This window comes from Schistosoma haematobium, chromosome 5, assembly GCF_000699445.3.
Source record: "Schistosoma haematobium chromosome 5, whole genome shotgun sequence".
In the NCBI taxonomy this organism is placed as follows: Eukaryota; Metazoa; Platyhelminthes; class Trematoda; order Strigeidida; family Schistosomatidae; genus Schistosoma; species Schistosoma haematobium.
In genome coordinates, this window is record NC_067200.1 from 17,609,915 (window position 1) to 17,632,112 (window position 22,198).

The 22,198-nt window shown below is 35.9% G+C and overlaps 1 protein-coding gene across 1 annotated transcript; it reads right to left on the bottom strand.

The window, feature by feature from the left end:
* Window positions 1–3,952: 3,952 nt before the first annotated feature.
* Window positions 3,953–19,875, bottom strand: MS3_00009283 (uncharacterized protein). The gene is made up of 7 exons (XM_051217638.1): window positions 18,042–19,875; window positions 14,427–14,660; window positions 12,877–12,950; window positions 10,123–10,255; window positions 8,888–8,971; window positions 5,547–5,705; window positions 3,953–4,521 (listed from the first exon to the last, which is right to left on the bottom strand). Exons 1-7 carry the CDS (start codon window positions 18,189–18,191, stop codon window positions 4,135–4,137), a joined length of 1,221 nt encoding a protein of 406 aa, XP_051065056.1. The 5' UTR covers window positions 18,192–19,875; the 3' UTR covers window positions 3,953–4,134.
* Between the last annotated feature and the right edge of the window lie 2,323 nt (window positions 19,876–22,198).

The following is a 22,198-nucleotide window of genomic DNA, read 5'->3' on the forward strand; positions in this document are numbered from 1 at the left end:
TCTTACAATCAATCAACACATCGAAAACCAAAATACACATCTTATCACATAACAGCAAATCACATCACCTCACATCACATCAACTCACTCAATTATCACATTATCATTGACTAAATCACAACACACAAATACAACCACTAATACAATAACTATACCACCAATCACTCAACCACCAACAAACACCAATGTCATTGTCTCTCGTAGGCGGCATTCCACAACGAATGACACCGTTGCTCAACAACATCAATATCAGCCACGATCAGACACCCTATCATTATAGGGCGCAACCAATAGATCTACAGGCTAAACAAATCCACATACACCACATTACCACTCACACAAACAAACAACATCTTCACAAACCATTCATTATTACAACAACACTCAACTACTACTAACAATCAAATACAAATATAACAAACATTCACCAAAATTAATACTCCATCTTACAATCAATCAACACATCGAAAACCAAAATACACATCTCATCACATCACATCAACTCACTCAATTATCACATTATCAATGACTAAATCACAACACACAAATACAACCACTAATACAATAACTATACCACCAATCACTCAACCACCAACAAACACCAATGTCATTGTCTCTCGTAGGCGGCATTCCACAACGAATGACACCGTTGCTCAACAACATCAATATCAGCCACGATCAGACACCCTATCATTATAGGGCGCAACCAATAGATCTACAGGCTAAACAAATCCACATACACCACATTACCACTCACACAAACAAACAACATCTTCACAAACCATTCATTATTACAACAACACTCAACTACTACTAACAATCAAATACAAATATAACAAACATTCACCAAAATTAATACTCCATCTCACAATCAATCAACACATCGAAAACCAAAATACACATCTCATCACATCACATCACATCACATCAACTCACATCACATCAATTCACTCAATTATCACATTATCATTGACTAAATCACAACACACAAATACAACCACTAATACAATAACTATACCACCAATCACTCAACCACCAACAAACACCAATGTCATTGTCTCTCGTAGGCGGCATTCCACAACGAATGACGCCGTTGCTCAACAACATCAATATCAGCCACGATCAGACACCCTATCATTATAGGGCGCAACCAATAGATCTACAGGCTAAACAAATCCACATACACCACATTACCACTCACACAAACAAACAACATCTTCACAAACCATTCATTATTACAACAACACTCAACTACTACTAACAATCAAATACAAATATAACAAACATTCACCAAAATTAATACTCCATCTCACAATCAATCAACACATCGAAAACCAAAATACACATCTCATCACATCACATCACATCACCTCACATCACATCAATTCACTCAATTATCACATTATCAATGACTAAATCACAACACACAAATACAACCACTAATACAATAACTATACCACCAATCACTCAACCACCAACAAACACCAATGTCATTGTCTCTCGTAGGCGGCATTCCACAACGAATGACACCGTTGCTCAACAACATCAATATCAGCCACGATCAGATACCCTATCATTATAGGGCGCAACCAATAGATCTACAGGCTAAACAAATCCACATACACAACATTACCACTCACACAAACAAACAACATCTTCACAAACCATTCATTATTACAACAACACTCAACTACTACTAACAATCAAATACAAATATAACAAACATTCACCAAAATTAATACTCCATCTTACAATCAATCAACACATCGAAAACCAAAATACACATCTTATCACATAACAGCAAATCACATCACCTCACATCACATCAACTCACTCAATTATCACATTATCATTGACTAAATCACAACACACAAATACAACCACTAATACAATAACTATACCACCAATCACTCAACCACCAACAAACACCAATGTCATTGTCTCTCGTAGGCGGCATTCCACAACGAATGACACCGTTGCTCAACAACATCAATATCAGCCACGATCAGACACCCTATCATTATAGGGCGCAACCAATAGATCTACAGGCTAAACAAATCCACATACACCACATTACCACTCACACAAACAAACAACATCTTCACAAACCATTCATTATTACAACAACACTCAACTACTACTAACAATCAAATACAAATATAACAAACATTCACCAAAATTAATACTCCATCTTACAATCAATCAACACATCGAAAACCAAAATACACATCTCATCACATCACATCAACTCACTCAATTATCACATTATCAATGACTAAATCACAACACACAAATACAACCACTAATACAATAACTATACCACCAATCACTCAACCACCAACAAACACCAATGTCATTGTCTCTCGTAGGCGGCATTCCACAACGAATGACACCGTTGCTCAACAACATCAATATCAGCCACGATCAGACACCCTATCATTATATGGAGCTACTGGTAAATCTATATGGTCAATGATATTTATTTATTCATCTGAGGAACTAATATTTGTGAGTGAAATATCTTGAAACTAAACGATTCAATGCTATCATAACCTGTATGTGTATAAGAAGAATATATTTGTCTGTTATGATTGACTTTGTCTATCACTAATGCGCAAATTATTCCAATACTTTTTTTGCCGAATTCTGGATTGTTTTGGCTATCTATAATTTGTTTGATATATTGAATATTTGTATTTCATATTGTGTGGTTAACACTCAATTTTCGCTATATTTTACATTAATTTTTTACGTAAATTGGATTATTTTGTTTTGGCTCATTAGAACTTCATTAGGTCGGTTGTTTCGTCGTTTGTGATCCAGGAAACGGTTTCTCTGATTTTGTAGTTCGCACAGTAAGTAGAAGTATTTTGCACTTTGTTTTTTATACTAAAATATATAGACATTCAAAATCAAGTTTATAAACCTGAAAATTTCTTCGATACTATGGAATGATCATGTTTCTATTTTGAGATGGTGGAGAAGATTTGTAGCTCAGGTGGATGATTTTGATGGAATTTTGTTCTCTGTGGGAGAGAACAATTAAGAAAGAAGTGCTGGAAGTGAATAGGACACACATTGATGAAAGCACCCCAGTGAGTCACAAGGCAAGCCTTCACATGGAATCCTCAAGGCCAAAGGAAGCTAGTAAGACCAGAGAACACATTAGGTTGAGAAATGGAGACAGAAATGAAAAGAATGAAGAACAATTGGATAGAACTAGAAAGGAAGGCCTAAGACAGAGTGGGTTGGAGAATACTGGTCGGCAGTCTATGGTGCATTGGGACTAATAACAGGCGTAAGCAAGTAAAGCAAAGTTTTTTTCTCTAAACTAGATGGTTTGCTTGTGGAGCTTTCATCGTTCTTCTAAACAACATTATCAGCAAAAACGTCTACCTGATGAATGATGAAAGCTTCACAAGCAAACTATCCAGCTTAAAGAACTATCTATTTGTATAATAACATAATCAGAATTCATTGAACAATAAAAACAAATGAAACTCTCAAATCGATATTTATTGGAGTATAGAATAATGAAATAACTGATGTCAAATTAATAATAATAATAATAAGAAGAAAAGTTGAAATGAGGTTTCAGTTTGTAAGCGTAAGCCATAAGATTACCATTACACTACTTACCTATCGTTTATACAAATAGTTTCTTAGAATCATTTCCCCTTTTTATGAAATAATAATAATTGATATCATTAAAAGTTACACAAAAATTGAATTGCAAAAAATTTATAACACCATAGTAACTGAAATCTTCTTACCAGATAATATACAAAGAAAAAAAAATACAAAAACATAAACATAAACAACTGAACAAAAACAAACAAACAAAAAAAGGAAGAAATTTTGATAAAACATTAGACCCCTTTACAAAACAGAAAATAAACTTTCAATATTGAAATGCATCAATGGTTTAGTGTGTTTTTTTTTTGGTTCCCAACACAAACTATACAATATATAAGAACTTCTTATTTCAAAGTATTTCATTAAAAAAAAAGAAAAGAATAAATTTACAAAATAAGTAAGTTTACAAGAGAGAGAGAGAGCAAAGGAGGGAAGGAAGGAGAGAGGGAAGGTGAAGAACAAATTCAAAGATTTATTGATTTATTATTATTCTATTATTTATAAAGATAAAGTTAAATTTGATGTTGGTCCTGTAGAAGATGAACTTGAAGTATTTGATGATCTGATTAAAACTGATTGACTATTAAATTGTTCAGATCTTAATGATTCAAATAAAGGTTTTCTTTTTAAGCTAACTGAAACACAATCGGATGAATCAATCATAATATCTCTATTATTATTATTATCAGTAGTACCACTAGTAGTAGTAGTAGTAGTAGTAGTAGTAGTAGTAGTAGTAGTAGTAGTAGTCATAGTAATGTTGATGGAAGTATTGATAATAGTATTATCATTCTTATATGTAGAAGATTTTATACTCATCATATTTGTTTCAACAGGAGACATAACTGGAATTCTTTGAACTGTATATAAAGTATCATTTAAAATCTAAAAATGTATATAAAATATACAGTTTGAGTGTAAATGATCTTGTCAATATTACAATGAATAGATTATGTAATGAATATTTCTAAATTAACAAACAACATAATAAAGAAATATTTCATTTGTTGAAATCATGAGTTAATTAAAGTTAGACTACCATGAAAAACCTGGAAGCACTGAACGGCTCTTTCGTCCTACTATGGGACACCTCAGCAAGTGAAATTTCTAAAAATCTCCACAAAACACCCATTTTGACAAAGAAATATTTATTATTATTATTATTACTATATTGGCAGATAAAACAAATGCCTGAATAGAATTGAAAACCAATTAATGATAGATTTTATAAACTGAAAAAACAATTCATTCAACCTAAATAAAATACTACTTAAAAATGTGTTTGTTATATTAGAAAATGTTTAGATAAATCATATGTACACACTTTCTTTTGACAAGACTTTGAATGATCTCAACGATTGAAATTACTAACATATCTAGAAAAACCCCTTCCCATGTTAATCAACATATGCTCACTAGTGACTGACTTCAAGATGTATATCCTGAAGTTCTAGTGAGAAACAGTGACCAGTGGGGTTCAATCGGGTCAGTTGTGAGATAGTAACTCATTGGTATTAAGGGTGGATGTGTCGCTCAATTTCGTGGATTAGTTGAAGTTAGACATTAACACCATTGGATGCCAGTCAGCTCAGTGGTCTGGAGGTTAAGCATTCGCGTGAGAGACTGATAAGTCCTCGGTTCGAATCTCGAGAGGCAAGATCATGGATATGCACTGTTGAGGAGTCCCACACTGGGACGAAACGGTCGTCGAGTGCTTCGTTGTTTTTCATGGTGATCTAACTTTAATTGACTTATGATCTTAACCATTGAAATAACTACAATCCCCACAAAACCCCTTCTAATACTAATCAAAAATGTATCACACAAATTAGCATTGTTATAAATATTTATTTCGTAAACAAATGGTCTAGTAAGGGTACAACAATTGGTAGTTTAGATAAGACATTTACCTTCCCATCATATCGTTTATTATTACACCAATCAATAAAGGTTAACTGACAATGTTCTCCAACACATTTGGTTGAACAATACTGACCATTCCAACGAGGATCATAGGAAACTGGATTTTTACACGTAGGATTACAGCATTGTTTATTGTCTTCGCTTAACTAAATGTAAATTTTTTTTTCAAAATAATAAAAAGGAAATCTGTTTTTAAACTGAAAGTACAACATTTCACACGAAAACAATGTTACTACCTGAAGTGTATCAAGTCATGGTTAGTAAAACTATTTCTCAGAGAGAGAGAGAGAGAGAGAGAGAGAGAGAGAGAGAAAGAGATCAATATAACTTGGTTGAAACTGATAATATTAATCGTTCATTCTATAAACCTGTGAATTTTGAGTAACTTTCCAAGTGATAATATTTTCATTTGTGCTAGAACGTGTTTTCCATACACAGAATAAGTAAACAGTGAGAAAGAAGATTAGTAAGCTATTTTTTAAAAAACCACTATGACACTAACTAAACCCGAAGGTTAATTCCAAATTTAGAAAATTAACCATCTGACTAGTATTTTAATTGAATATTTTCGCGTATGCCAAAGTGTCACAAGATATGTTAATATTAGTTATTACCCAGGTGCTCGTTTTCAGTCCCGTGTGTGAGATTGTGGATGCGCACTGCTCACGAGTCCCATACTAGTACAACGCGGCCGTCCAGTGTTACTAGGTTTCCAATAGTGGTCTACAAACATTGATCTCAATTAAAACTCAACAATCTCCACAGACCTAGACTAGAAATCAGACTTGTTTGATTATTCATTAGCATAATTTTTGTTACAGCAAGGAATTCTTTCCGCAATATTAAAATAAATTTCACCCAAGTGCCCTGGGACGGCCGAAGGTGGGGAGAGTTAGCCAGAGACTACAGCCACTCCCAGGGAAGTCCTACTCACTGCCTTCTTGCAGAATTACTGTTGTTTACGAAATTGAAAGGACGGAAAGCGGATGTCCGGCGATTTAACCGGGTTGGTGGACGTGGAGAGTCCACCTAGGGAGTTGAAAAACCCCGATTCCAAACCAATGGTGTACATGGGCTCCAGTATCCTGAAGGAAAAAATGGCGTATGAACCAATCGTTTGTCACCGGCTACTATGGCACTGCATCTCTTGACGTTGCTCCACTACCTTGTGGATCAGATCATTAGGTCGAAGACTCCGGGTGTGGCCCCCTAGAGAAACTATCTGCTTCGGTGTGCACTCGGGCAGTATCACAGCCACACACAAACCTAGTGACTTCGGTGCCTCCTTGTACCAATATTTATATGTTCAAATAAATAAACATTTTAAGTGTTGCTAATCAAGTGTATTTTTTAAATGGCTTTTCAACAGTGAGTATCTGGCGCATCTTATCTTCAATCGTGGAAGATTTTAACATTTCACTTGCTACAACCAATCTGTTCATCTACTATAGATTGAATGGATGTATTCCACTGTTAATCACTTGCATTTTCCAGTTTCATTTTATACAAGATATAAAATAGATCAAGAGTAAAAACGTGTCACACAAATGAAGGGATAATGTTATGAAGACATAAAAAAGAAAAGGATAGTATAATCAAAACAATAATGTCCAAAGATACATTTCAGGCAGAAATACAACCAAGAAATACTTCATTCGGTTAAGGACATCCATTAAAATTTTATGATGAATCTGATGGAAAGCTACAGCAGGACCATTATATCTTCCTGTTCTGAACCATGCTTGACAACGGCTGAAGCTACTGAGTTGAACCATTTCTAGGACCTCAATCAGTGGCTCGCGATACACTCACAGATGTCAATCTTATAAAGTTACCATTCATATCACAGAACCAAGTAATTAACTAACTACCTCTTCATTTTTTCATTCCATCCTCCGTAAATAATGCCTTAGGTGGGTATCTCTGGGATTAAATTCATAAAACATGATCAGGTCACTGAAGTTAGTATTTCAAGATGGTGATACTGAGTGAATTGTTATCGATACTTGATCTGCTTCTCACGAGCCAGTCAAGGATTTTTTACAATCTGAGGAGTATGACAAAAGACAATAGTTTGGACAGAAAAATTTTACCCCGATAATAATCACACTACTTAAGTAGATCCTTTCAAAAAGTGGAATAAACGAACATTTCAATTCAAGATGACGGAACACTCTCCGTTCCGTGATTAGAATTTCTCGACGTCATTAAAGAGGCCAAGGAGCAGGTCTTTTAGGTTTAACAACCTGTGACGCTTAATAAGTTGTAATTCCTTAAGAATCTTTGCTTTGTCAAGCAGATTGAAAATAACCGAACAAGTAGCACAGTATAATGGAATCAGATTGGCTGGAGTAATGATGGAGTCCTTGCTTTAGTTTCAAGATCATATGGAGGTTACTAACTGGCGTGACATCAACTGTACAGATTATCTCATTGACAAAAGACTTCTTACTTTTAGTATCTCCGATAGGTTGAAACAGCTTCCGGCAGTTACCAGATGCAACTACTCCGTGTAATTCGTTAGCACTCAGTCACCTCTAGATCTGTCTTTAAGCAAGCTTTGTGAAGTTTTCTAAAATAAGAATTTACGAGTATCACCGAATCGCGAGTCACCAAAGAATGGGGTCCCTAAAGGAGATGTAGAGAACCTGTAATACACCCGATGCCTAGAAGAAGGAGGTTTCGCGGAGCCTGAAGAGATTTCATTCATCACTTTTTGGTATCATGCAACCCCAGCCGATGGTCGTCTATACTTTTCGGTGGATTGATAACTAACTCTAAACTTAAGTCGATTTGACATTTGGTTCCAAAGGATGGTGGAGCCCATTCGCTCATACAGATTCATTAAAAACGATAAGTTTGATAGGCACTAAAATACAAGATACAGGGTGGTCAGAATCAAATAGGTACACTGCAAAAAGTGGTAGTTTTGTACACACCCACGCTTGTAGCAGCTGATTGCAATGTGATAAATCTAGGTGAGGGTCTAAGATGCAGAAGGTGGACGCCAGGTAATCCGTCATTAAAAACTTTGACAAAGGTTAGTCATGAATTGATACAGATTATGGTCTGTACAGAGTTGTGAAAGGTACTCACCATCATCTGACCTACGACCATCGAATTTTCGAGTGTTTAGCATCGCGATAGTTTCTAAGCTTTTTTTTCAAAAAAATGTGTATATATATACGGTTGGTATTCGTAATTATTTAGTTCAAACAAATCTAAAACGGGAAATTTTACCGAAATACTTGCATAGTTGGAAAATAAGTGAGCAGGATATTCATTTAGTGATATTACTGGAATAGGTAATGTGTAATAGATGACTTACTAAACTGAGCAGTTTTGATCTACATTTTGATAAAGAGGTCATCTTTTTTGATTCCATTGATCCTACAGAATGTTTCTTGTACTCCTGAAATTATTAAACAAATAAAATGATCATCTATTTCTATCATTGAATAAATTAGAAATTGTGTAACTCTTTAATATCTGAAAGAAAATCAATATAGATAACCATGTGTGTGTGTGTGTGTGTGTGTGTGTGTGTGTGTGTACATATACGTATATTTCTAATATTAATTAAAAAGGATTACAATAGTTGAGATTATTAATCCATTGAAAACCTGGAAGTACTGGACGATTGTTTCATCTTAAAAAGGATTATATGAAATTAGACATATAAGTTCGAGTATTTAATGTCATAGACTATGCTCAAATTGTATTATCTTATCGATACTTTATACTCATATCAACTCTTCACATTGTTCCATTATGATTCAATGAATTATCATACGTTCATTAATACATTAATGTCACATTATCACGTAACGTGGAATTATTATTTTTGTTCATGCTGAAATTAAATTATTGACATTTTTACGTAATCATATCACTTACTGAATAAATTATCATTTTGTGAACGTGCCTTTCATGTTATGAGATTTGAAACCCATTGGACTATATTTTTATTTCAATAGTTGAAATCATGAGTCAATGGAAGCTAGATCTCTACGGAAAACCTGGAAGCACTGAACGGCCGTTTTGTCCTAGTATGGGACTCCTCAGCAGTGCGCATCCACGATCCCGCCCCTCACGAGATTCGAACCCACAACCTATCAGTTTTGCGCACGAACGCTTAACCTCTAGACCACTGAGCTGGCCGGCATCCAACGGTGTTAATGCTTAACTTCAATTAATCCACGAAATTGTGCCACCGTACACCAATGTCTTCAGTGAGTTGATATTTCACAACAAATCCGATTGAACTCCACTGGTCACTGTTTCTCACTAGAACTCCATGAAATACCTCTTGAAGTCAGTCACTAGTGAGCAGATGATTATTATCAGAAGAGGTTTTGTGGAAATTTTAGTAATTTCAATAGTTGAAATAATTGAAATCTAATGATTAAGCGCTCGATAATTCACTGTTCTTTAATTGGCGTTATAACATTAACAGGGCACAAGTTATAACATCAACTTTGAATGAATTACAGTAAAATCTTTGTTTAAGTCACACAAAAACGGATGACAACAAACAAGTTACTAACAATCTGTATGACTTACTTTTTTCTCGATTTTTGATAATTGATTCCAGCGTTCATCAACTAATTGACATATATCATGGAAACTTGCATTAGGTTGTTCATATTTTATAGCGGATTGAATTTCTTGAAAAAATTGTGAATAACCTATATTTCTATAATAGAATTTGTGTACAACATTGACAATATGAATGATAATGTGTATGTATATACATGAATGATTATACTGATTGAAATATTAACAGGGGAAACTATTGGTAGACTATTAATGAATAACGGATATTATCAGAAGGGGTTTGTGGAGGTTTTAGAAATTTTCACAGATTGAAATCATGAGTCAGTTGAAGCTAGACCACCATTGAAAACCTGGAAGCACTGGACGGCCGTTTCGTCCTAGTATGGGACTCCTCAGCAGTGCGCACCAACGACCCCGCACCCCGCGGGATTCGAACCCAGGACCTACTGCTTTCGCGCGCGAGCACTTAACCATTAGACCACTGAGCCGGCATCCAACGGTGTTAATGTCTAACTTCAACCAATCCACGAAGTTGCGCCACCATATACCATTGTCCTCAGTGAGCTGATATCTCACAACAGACCTGGTTGAACTCCACTGGGTGCGGGATCGTGGATGCGCACTGCTGAGGAGTCCCATACTAGGACGAAACGGCCGTCCAGTGCTTCCAGGTTTTCAATTGTGGTCTAGCTTCAACTGACTCATGATTTCAATCTGTGAGAATAACAGATATGTTAAATTTTTTTAGAAAAAAATTATTTACTCCAAACGATCTTCTTGATCAATTTTGTCTTTAACTGATCGATTGCGGGAAGCTAAGTTATCCTAAACAATTAGTTTTATTTTAAACAAACAGTATATGTACAATTAGAAGTGAACAATCTGTCGAACATCTTGAAAAATAAAGGATGTAACCAAAGGATACGATGTTCAAATAATTTGACAGCTTCATCTTAATTGATTTGACAGTGAGTGAACACGACAGAAAAGCCCCAAAGTTTGAAAAGGTTCATTTATGTATAGAAAATCAAGGGTATTTATAATATTTCATATGGCTTTGAGCTCTCGGAAAGTTCCAGAACCATACTAAACATAGTAGCAGGATCAGTAATCATCTAATTAGAAATGTGACACGTCATTCTTCACTTTCTAAGTATTTCTGAGAAACTTATAATCAATGCTGATTGAATAAAATGTTTCCCAGTATTTTTAGGGCCCCACTGAACTTTTTCAAGAAATAACTAAGATCTACCCAACACCGACAAGCTCATTTCCAAAAAAATCTATATTTAACATTCTAGCATAATTCAATTATCGTTCACTTACTTACGCCTGTTATTCCTCGTGGAGGAGCACAGGCCGCCCACCAGCACATAGTCATTTCATAACCACTATCTGTAACCAATAATTTCGACATTTGACTAGTTCCATGAAGAGATACATACCAGATTGACGAGTGAAACGTTGAAGCTATTGTTAATTCTAATTGCTGGGGTTTTTACAAATATAATTTTCTCTGTAATTCTTTACTAAAGCTCATATAACGCACAAAGTGGATTATAAATTCATGGAAAATTCATCTTTTCTTCCTCTTCTTACCTTTTACAATTCATCTTGCCTTTTATAAATGGTTTATCAAATCATCATCCGACAAGTAACAATTTTCACAAGTCTATTCAGTTTTGTTAGTTTTCGTTAGTCGATATCAGTGCTACCACTTTTTTGATCGATATCTGCACACTGATTCGATAAGGTATGTGCAGCCACGATTTTTTTTAATCAGTTTATTGTAACTATAAGGTTGAAATGTCGGTAATGAAGAGAAGCCACTACACACACATACTTCATTTAACCAAATCAATAATTCAGTTGTAAACAAGAACCAGTGAAAGCACCTCTTTAAAAATATGGTTTTTAACAAATTAAACTGTAAGAGCAATGAAACTCAATTTAAAAACACACAATTTAAAAAATAGAATTCGGTCTGTGGTAAATAGAAAAAATGCCCTTATACGGTCGAGAGTGGGGAGAATCAGTTCTCCTTATCGAAATGCTCTCACATAGTCACGTGCATACAACTACTGTCAGGGAAGTCCTACTCATTGCCTTTTAGCAGCATTACTGCTCTTTACGAAATTGAAAGGACGAAAAGAGAATGTTCGGCTCTGCAACCGGGTTGGTTGACACGAAGCATCCACCTAGAGGGGTTGGAAAACCCCGATTCCAAACCAATGGTGTACATGGGCTCCAGTATCCTGAAGGAAAAAATGGCGTATGAACCAATCGTTGGTCACCGGCTACCATGGGACTGCATCTCTCGACGTTGCTCTACTGCCTTGTGGATCAGATCTTCAAGTCGAAAGCTCCAGGTGTGGCCCCCTAAGAAAACCACTTGCTTTGATTTGGGCCCCCGGCTAGTATCTCAGACCTGACACAAATCGAATGATTTATGTGGCGCATATCTATTAGGTGCCTCCTTGTACCAATGTTTATGTGTCCGAATAATAATAATGATAGAAAATGAATTAATGATCAAAAATGTCTAACTTTTAACTGCTAGGTAAAAAGTCAGAACCTTGTTCAACCTATTTCAGTTTGAGCAGTCGGATAGGACTACTAACTCTTGAGCAGTTTGGCCCAAAATTAAGAACAAAGGCAAGTATTTGGTCTAGATTAAATGCACTAAAATTACATAACTCAGTAAATAGCAAGATTATTCAACAAGGGAAATTAAAGCGTATTCTCGTTTAAAATACTTACATTATTCTATCTGATTTGCCTTTTTGATAGTTTTTATCGCTATACATAAGTGTAAATTGTTTGGACCTAAGGAGCTGCAAAATAAATAAAAAAACTTAGAAGCAAAACGAATCAATTTATGATTTTTTTTTACGCATCGGATCTGATCAACTTAACTTGTTGGTCGTTTCTAAATGGTTTTGCACTAAATAGAAGTTGAGAGTGACAAAATCAAATGTCAAATGTGATATTTACGGATAGATGTGATGTTGTTAATACTATTATTGAAAGTTTTAATACTTGAAGAGAATAAAATTAGCTGAATAAACGAAACGATTTATACATAGTATCGTACAATGTAAAGTAAGGTATGATCTAAGTGGCATTGCTATATTGCAGTGGTCACAACAATCCTGAAGTGTGAAAGATCACAAAATTACCGGTTTCAGTCAAACGTAAAAGAAACATCGGCGCGGACTTGAAAAGCTTGTTTGGTTTTTGCCAACTTGCGTCACCTGTGATGTTGGGCAAGTGTCCGTTGGCCAACCAAGAGGTGAGTATACTGTGCAGCAGTACAATTCTAATTTACCGCTGTGAAACGTGTTTTAAAGGCCGAGGACATTTGTAGGTTACTAGTATTTGATCATAGGCGACTTCTAAGCATTTCTCAGTTTTTTTGGAACTACTGAGTAACCAACGTTAAAGTTAGACGTAGGATACAAGGCGAATATGGTTGACCGATTGACGGTGTTGCGAATCTTTGTCGAGCCATATTGTCTATTTTGAATCTCCTTTATTATCATCGGTACTACTCCGCTTAATATCTCACTGTTCATCTTAACTTCATCTCGTTGAGCTGATGTCGTCTGGTGACTTGATACTATGCGTTTTTTTTCCATATCGTACGTTCCTAATTACTGAATTTGATCTAGATGAAGGAGAGAAATACTCTCTAGTTTTATGAAGTTTGATCCAAACTCAACCAGTGTACTTCCAACTTCCACCGAGACTGAATAGTATGTTTCACCTTTGAGAAGTGAGTGCTCACTCCAAAATAACGTTATACATATATAATTTTCTAGCAGCTTATTTTGAGTAAATTGAGTTTTTATTGACCTCCTACTATCATATATTTCATTTAAACCGGTTGTTTTGAACTTGTTTCAGTGTGCTCATTAGTTATTGTATTTCTAAGGACAGTGTAAATATAATCATGTGTAATATCTGTGCCGTTATTTGGTTCCTTTAGTGGGTTTTAGACACTTCACAAAGATTTAACTCACATAAATGGGCCTGAGTGAAAAATTTGATAGTCAGTGTTTAGATGAAACACCTAACACATAAATACATATCTAAGATATAACACTACGGAAATTTTAAAGAGACATATGTCATCATTGTCTTGTAATAAGAATTCGGCATATCTTACATATAGGAGTACAGGTAAACGTTATTACAATCAAACAGAAAAAGGAAAAAATCACGGGATTGATTGATACTGAGGGTAACCATGCGTAAAAATAAAAGATGTGATTTGTTTAACTTTATAAAAGTCCCCGTATATTTCTTACTTCAGTTACAGGTAATGAAGAAGAAGTATCCACCAATTTCTTGAACTCCTCATCAGTACTGGATGAGAAAGAATCAGAATCTTCTGAATCAGATATATTTGGTAATATCGAGTCTTCAGTAGACGTGAGTTGTTGTTTAAATGAACCGATAGAGGAATCATTTTTAGATGGTTGCATAACAGTCAAACTTTTTAGAAAATCATTTTGTGGTGAGTGAAGAGGACGGAAATTAGACTAAAATAATAAACAAAAGGTGAGATAAATCATTCAATATGAATTTGAATTTTAAAAAATAAAAACAAACAACGCCAATTACGAGGGCTTGGAGAAGTATGTTCACACTGAGAGTTGGTAGAACTCAAGATAGGCACAGTTTTATTCATAATATACACAAGAAGCCAGATGCATCTGAATTTCAGTAACTAATGCTATTCTCCCGGAAACTCAAACAAAAAAATACGAGATTCGAGTCACTCTATTATTTTACCAAGAATTATAATTAATTTGCATTTACCATTGAGGAGATTACGGATGTCGCCAAGTCAGTCAGTCAGCTACAACGTAGGACCAGGCACATATATGCACCGGTTCAAGTTGCCATACCTCATTAGCACAGCAGGACGAACACCGGATTCATAGGAGTGGTTCGGTCAATGGTGGTAATGTATAAAAGAAAGATTGCATATAAGGATATAGTACAGGAAGAAAGAATTGGTTCGTAGAAAGAAAGATACGAAGTGATTTTAATCTCTTATTTCAAGGGAAGGTAGAGAGTGTATACACCTACACCCTCGTGATCGATTCTGAGCCATGTCACCAAGAGTCTCCGACCATTGGTTACGATAGTCTCTTTATTCTTGAAGTTGGTGATTGCTAAGAAGAAACGGTTCTGTCCGTAGTTGTAACGGACGGTTGCCGTCATCCAACCACTGGGCAGTGACACTAAAAAGTCATTTAAATGTATTTCAGTTTGATTCACCATACGTACTCGAGCAGTAAAATCGCCTGCTAGAATTACTTTGTCTGAGATTTTAGCTTTTTGAGGGTTAAGAAGCTTTCTGTAAAACTCATCTTTCTCTTCATTTGAACTGCAATCAGTGAGGGCATAACGGGCGACTAAGTGACATTAAATTATGCCCCTATTATTTCGAGTCCTTATGATTCGGTGCAATCTAACAATGCATAACTGAAAGCCTACCGAAATCCAGTATGGGAGATTCCATTCGGCCTTCGAACTTAATACTATACTAGCACCACCGAGACTATAAAAAGGGAAAGTCAAGAACGACAGATTCAAGAAGAGCTAATCTCCCTGACTCTTCAAAGTTCACATGAATGGTCACGCTTGGATTCTGAGTGAGATTTTCGGAGATAGTATATGACGCGAGATTCTTAACCAATAAAGCCTGTTGTTCAGTTGGACACAAATAACATGTACTTTGGAAATAAGTTCTACAAAGCAACTAATTTGTATAACGATCAAATTTCCATTAAAAGCAAGCTCCAGTAATTACTCTAAAACTAGGTTAAGTTCAAATTTACGCGTGGTTACAGCCAGAAACAACTTGTTTCTCAGCATGCTATATCCTTACATATATGGGCGAAGAAAATATCCATCTAGACATGCTGAGCACATATTTCGATAACGTTTGAGTCAATCCCACCTCCACCACCACATCCTCAAATACAACACAGAGAACAATCTAATCAAACTTGATGGATGAACTCTGGGAGACGTGGAAATTTTCAAGTATCTGGGTAGCATCACCGATGGACGTGGAGGATCTGATGTAGGCATAAAGGCGAGGATTGACAAAGCAAGGACAGCATTCCTACATTTAAAGAATATATGGAACTCAAAACAACTGTCAACCAACATCAAATAATCTTCCATACGAAGTCATACTGTACAGAGCTAAAACTTGGAGAACTAACACAACCATCATTCAAAAGGTACAAGTATTTATAAACAATTGTCTACACAAGATACTCACTATCCGTTGGCCAAGTACCATCAGCAACATCCTACTATAGGGGAGAACAAACCATCTTCCAGCTGAGGAGGAAACTAGGAAAAGATTATGGAGATGGATAAGACACATATTGAAGAAATCATCAAACCAAAACTCGAGGCAAGCCTCAACATGGAGTACTGAATGGAAACGGAAGAAAGACCAAGAACATATTGAGCCAAGAATCGAAAGCAGACATCAAAAGGATGAATAGCAACTGTAAACAACTGGAAAGAATTGCCCAGGACAGAGTTGGATGGAGAATGCTGGTGAGCGCCTATTCTCCTCCATGGGGGTAACAGGCATAAGTAAGTAACTATCCTTCCAAAATTGCCCATACCCTTGAAACTGGTGGGATGAAAGCGATGCTTTAGATGCTGATTGTGTGAGAGAAACACCTTACTACTGTGTGGTCTTCGAATTTGAAACTTGACAGTTACAAGTATTCAATATAAACCTGAAGAACAAGTTATAATGTCAAAACACAACTCATTTCCTTTTAAAAGCAGTGACTGGATTACCTTTCCAGAATAATAGATTTGCTAAGCTTGAATTAGTGAAAACCACCAGTAAACAGATATGTCTAGTTTAGATTTTTGATTTGTGAACATCGACAACTGATCATGGCGAGTCGGTCAGCTTCAGAGAAACTTTTCTGAATTCAAAACAATTAATTGATGGTGAGCAGCATATTTTACCAAGTTATATGAACTTCATTGTATATCTTTAAACCCAGCCATTTCTAAGAGGTAGACTTTATATCATCGTTGTCTCCGAAGGATTGCTGGCATCCAGTGGCAACACCATGTTAGTAATGCAGAGGTTCGGCATCGTGTGTTTGGTTACAGTGACGATAATTCAATTGGTGTCAGTATCTTGAAACATCGACTTCGGTGGCTTGGATATGTTCTACGAATGTCGTCCCACAGAATTCCACGCCGTGCATTATTTGCCGACTCTGGGAGTGGTTGGAAAAAGCGAAGGTGGTCAGTGTATGACGTGTCGTGGTATGAAAGCTGCACAGGGATAGCTTCTGTTGGTCCTTCACGACTCCCTGGATGGGGTCCTAGAGATGGTGCAACACAGTGGCTAGATACGTTATCAGATATGGCTCAGAATAAAAGCCAGTGGTGATCCTGCAGTAACCTTTTACTTTCTTCACAAAACGTGATCGTAACTTCTTTAACTGAAAGAATTATTTCTGGTTGTACCTTTCTGTTTCCCCCATTATTATTACTACTTGACTACCATACACTAATTTGTGGTCGTTATTGTTCTTTTTTTTCTTTTTACACGCACCTGACATCCTTTATATCTTCCCACTCTGATTATTATTGCGTGGCGCATATGCATCTGGTGCCCCCTTGTACCAATATTTGTGTTCAAATAAACAAATAAACTTTATATCCAAAGTTTTGACGTAAGCACAAATATTAAATTCAGATATGCATTTAACCACCAAACATATTTAGACTCATGTAAAATTCCAGAGATTTTAGTGAGTGTTAAAAGCAATGATAGCAAAAATGTTGATTATAGTCCAACAAAAAACTATACAAATAAAGAATAAATCAGTGGGGAAATGATTATGTTGTAAACTAACCAATGGCTGGTCATCTTCATCAAGAGCATTATTTGGACTATTCTCTGTGAGACTATTAAAGATATCATCACAATCAGCATCACCATCATCCAATGAGGAATCATCTGATTTGTAGTTAGTTATTAAGGGCATACATTTTTTACTAGCCATAAATAATATTAACCCTGCGGTTTGATACAAAAAAACCCCGAGTACTCCTGCGTTTAACGGTAACCTTTAGAACTGACAAGTAGAAAGATAAAGAACTTATGAAATACAAAGAATATCAATTCGTTTAAGTATATGGCTGTGAAAACGAATTAATGTTGAGTTTCTAAATAATTAGCGGTTATGGCAACTTCAATTTATATCAAGATAAGACGGGTGGAATGTAGAGTCTGACACAAAACTGCATGACTTAAAGTTAGCATATCCAACCCAATAGAGGTAGAACCGGAAAAAGGTAACGAAAAAAAGACCGGACAAAAAATAAACAAACATAATAAACATCACCACTTTTAGAAATAGAAAACGAAGCGAACTTGAAGTATCAACTGCCCTTTAATTTTAATAGATATCAACTTGCCAACATATACAAGACAACAGTATAAATAATTTAACTAATTTGACTTCGGGTTTAAACATTAACCAATAAAATGTTTCAAGTCAAGTATAAAATCAGTTATAAGCAATGTTGAAGCTGGCGTATGCCGGCACTGATTTAAGTTGCCACACCATGTAAGCGCAAAGAGTATTTGTCAAGACAAATACTAAAACGGTAAAATAGTGACAGTAATAGCAATAATTAAAAAAGATCAGACAAAGATGTGGCTCGAGAAAACTCCAACCCGTGGAGTAATGAAAAAAGTTTCAAATAGTTTAAGGACTCAGGACGTAAAAAAGGGAAAGGTAAATGGACCTGCATCATTCACCTCAATTTTGAGGCACGCCACCTAGTTTTCAATAACTGGTTACAATAGTCGAGTGAACCCTAACGAGTTAGTCTGCACGTACCAACACGGCTATCATTCAATAGATTAATGAAATGCCATGTCTTAGTGTCACCCCCTCTAGTCTTCTTTCAGATAAATCCAACGAACATTACATATTGAAAAAGTGGATGTACAGTTATAAATGGAAATACTATAAAATGACCGACGAAATGGATGAACAATAACATAATTGGTCATCAGATTTTAGTCCAACTGACAGGTTGTAACTGATTATCATATAACAGCAGGAGATCAATGATGATGGCTTATATGTACGATGATGTCTGTTGAAAATCGTAAGGAATATACAAGCTACAGTCAGATCGCCTTAATAAATTGTACGTATTCTCGTGGTTTTATCCCATCAACCTTCACTGCTTCCTATGCTAGTTGTTACACTGCTTTACCTATTTCGAACCAGCGTGGATAAACAAGCGGGGTGAGGAATAAAAAGCAATCTTATTTGGCTTGCCAACGTTGAAATGGCTTAAACTATTTCAAGACTTATCAATTGAGATTAATTAATCGCAATTGATGAGTCTTCACCAGAAAGAGTTGTCAATCGCATACTGCAGGCAAATAAGGCTTTTAAAGAGACTGATCTCTGAACAGAATTAAGCAACGAAGTGACTAACCATTCATCCTTATACCTGACCCCTACCTTGACACAACACTAATTCCTGACCTTAACTCCCAACACTACTTCCCAATTAAACCTATCTGCACTATCTTACAGTATTAACATAAAATGTTACTGGAATGGACCCTTTTCTGATAAATACGTTATAACATTCTAGTCACAAAAAAACCACGAATGACAGTCAACACGCCAATGCGGAATACGCGCCATGACCTAGAAATCGTAATTTGCTACCTGATTATCTCATACCTGTACTTTGATCTATGTCTAAATGTAGTTATGGATACCAATATGTTAAGCACTCCAAATAGAGTCACGCACTGTTGAGTTCTATTACATGGTTAGAGTTGATGCATCCTATTGAGATGTGAATAAGTTCCCAGCTTGAGATTTCGACCAGCTGTAACTACATTGGTACGAACGAATAACTTTTGTTTTTAGCCAGTGATCATATTGTTATCTTTATATGGATACCCAGATCTATAGGACGTCCTGTAGTGTAGTTACTCTGATACCTAAAGGCTAGGAAGAGTTCAGGATGGAATAAAGGTCAAAGTAATTATACATCACCTCTGAAAAGACTGGGAGTTCTTCGCAGATATATCAAGACTAGCCAAGAGTGCTGCAGTATTACCGAAATATTCAGAATTTCACGAGTCTGTTCGACTTTTTATTGGGTATGACGTCTATCTTCTTTAGAACGTATTCGTTGGTATTAGGAATAATGATCGACTTACCTGGTCCTTGAAATAGTGCTTCATCAACATCTCTGTTATATGTGCTTAAATCGCTGCTATCTAGAATTCAAACCGTAGACTTTCCGACATTCTTCACCTCAGTCCCCGTTTCTGGTCAAAGACTGCTTCCACGAAAATACGTAACTTCTGCAGACGCTACATATCAAATATTTAAATGGTGAATGGTTTTAAAAAAAGACTCTTTCGTCACAGACTGTTTAGGAATTGTATGCTGCAGGAAAAATCTGCCTACTTAAGTGACTATTCACTAAATGTTGTAACAGCAATGGAACCGACTGCATTTATTTACGTCCTGATGAAATTTTCCTCACCATCATTATGACGAGAGTACCTGAGAGCACCCCGTACCATTCATCCAGAGTGCGATTGCTTCTGCAACAAAGTGAGAACAATCATCTGACCTTAATACTATATAGACCTCCTTCCTACTAGAATTGTCCAGTAATCTCTAATGCTGGAAATTCAGTAGGTCATACTGAAATGTTGAAATCTGATACCCCGAGTTTTTAAATAAATGACGAACTGTATACTACCTGTGTTAACAATAAAATCGTCGAATAAACCAAGTGATGTTATTAATTGCTTCTGAATCCGGAAAGTATGTTTCGAAATCGTGGATATTGATAACATATCCAATCATTGAAAACACCCATATTAATAAGATCCTCATAACAAAGTTTTTCCCAACTGGAGGCGAGAAAAAACTCTACCTGTAGCCCTTCTACTGTTACTGCTGGTCCCAAGCCCAGATAAAAGAAAAATATCGGGCATGGGATTAGCAACCACACCCAGTGGACGGTAACTTTGTCTAAATAAACACCAAACCCAAAGTTCATTTAAACCAACCAAACTACTCTGGTAGTTGAAGGTTCTTCATTTAGAAAAATTATGAGACCTTTTAGTTAAAGCCGAAATTCTGTGGAATTTATGAGCCGACAAACCTCCTCACCAGAGCAATGATTAACGTAGGTACATGGAATGTATGAGCAATGTAGGAGACAAGGAGAACTATTCAAGGAGCTATGAAAATTAGAATATACAACTCACTGATTCTCGAAATAAGCGAAACCTACTAGACATTACCTTAACAGAAACATTTGCTCCCGGCGAAATGCTATTGTAATCTGATCTGGTGTCGCTTTCCGCTTGTAGAATTCAGCAAGGTTGATATAGCTTCTCAGCCGTGGAAGTAGACTAATTCGGACCTTATGTAGCCAAGAGAGGAAGGTCATTGGAAGTAAAATATAGATGTATATTTACTTGTTTACAAACACGAGTACTATGTATTGAAGTGACGTATAATCTGAACACTGATACACTTAAAAATATCATTATTGTGTTTAATGGAAAAAAGCGGGAAGCCTGTTGAAGTATACAGTGACAATTAACCGAATTTTGGGGGTTTAGTCTCCGAACTAAGTAAATTTGTTCAACAGTGAAACCAGAAAAGGATGACTAATGAATTGTCAACTACACAGATCCAATGGCATTTCAACTTGCCCTTATTTAGCCACACAGGTGGAGTATGGGAAACGACGATTAAATCAACACAGCGGCTGTTATTATTGACCACCAAAATACAGTATTTTACTGACGAGAACTTTAAACAATCGGCTTTTAACCCCAGTTATCATGGACGCTAACGGTAAACCAGGTTTGTCCTCAAATATTTTGCTGTTGTTGGGAGAATGTGACAGAATGGTCAAGGAACGTTACATCAGAAATAAGTATGACAAATGTTGGAAACAGGTTAATTATCAAGCTGATGTGTTTTCAAAAAGGGAACTA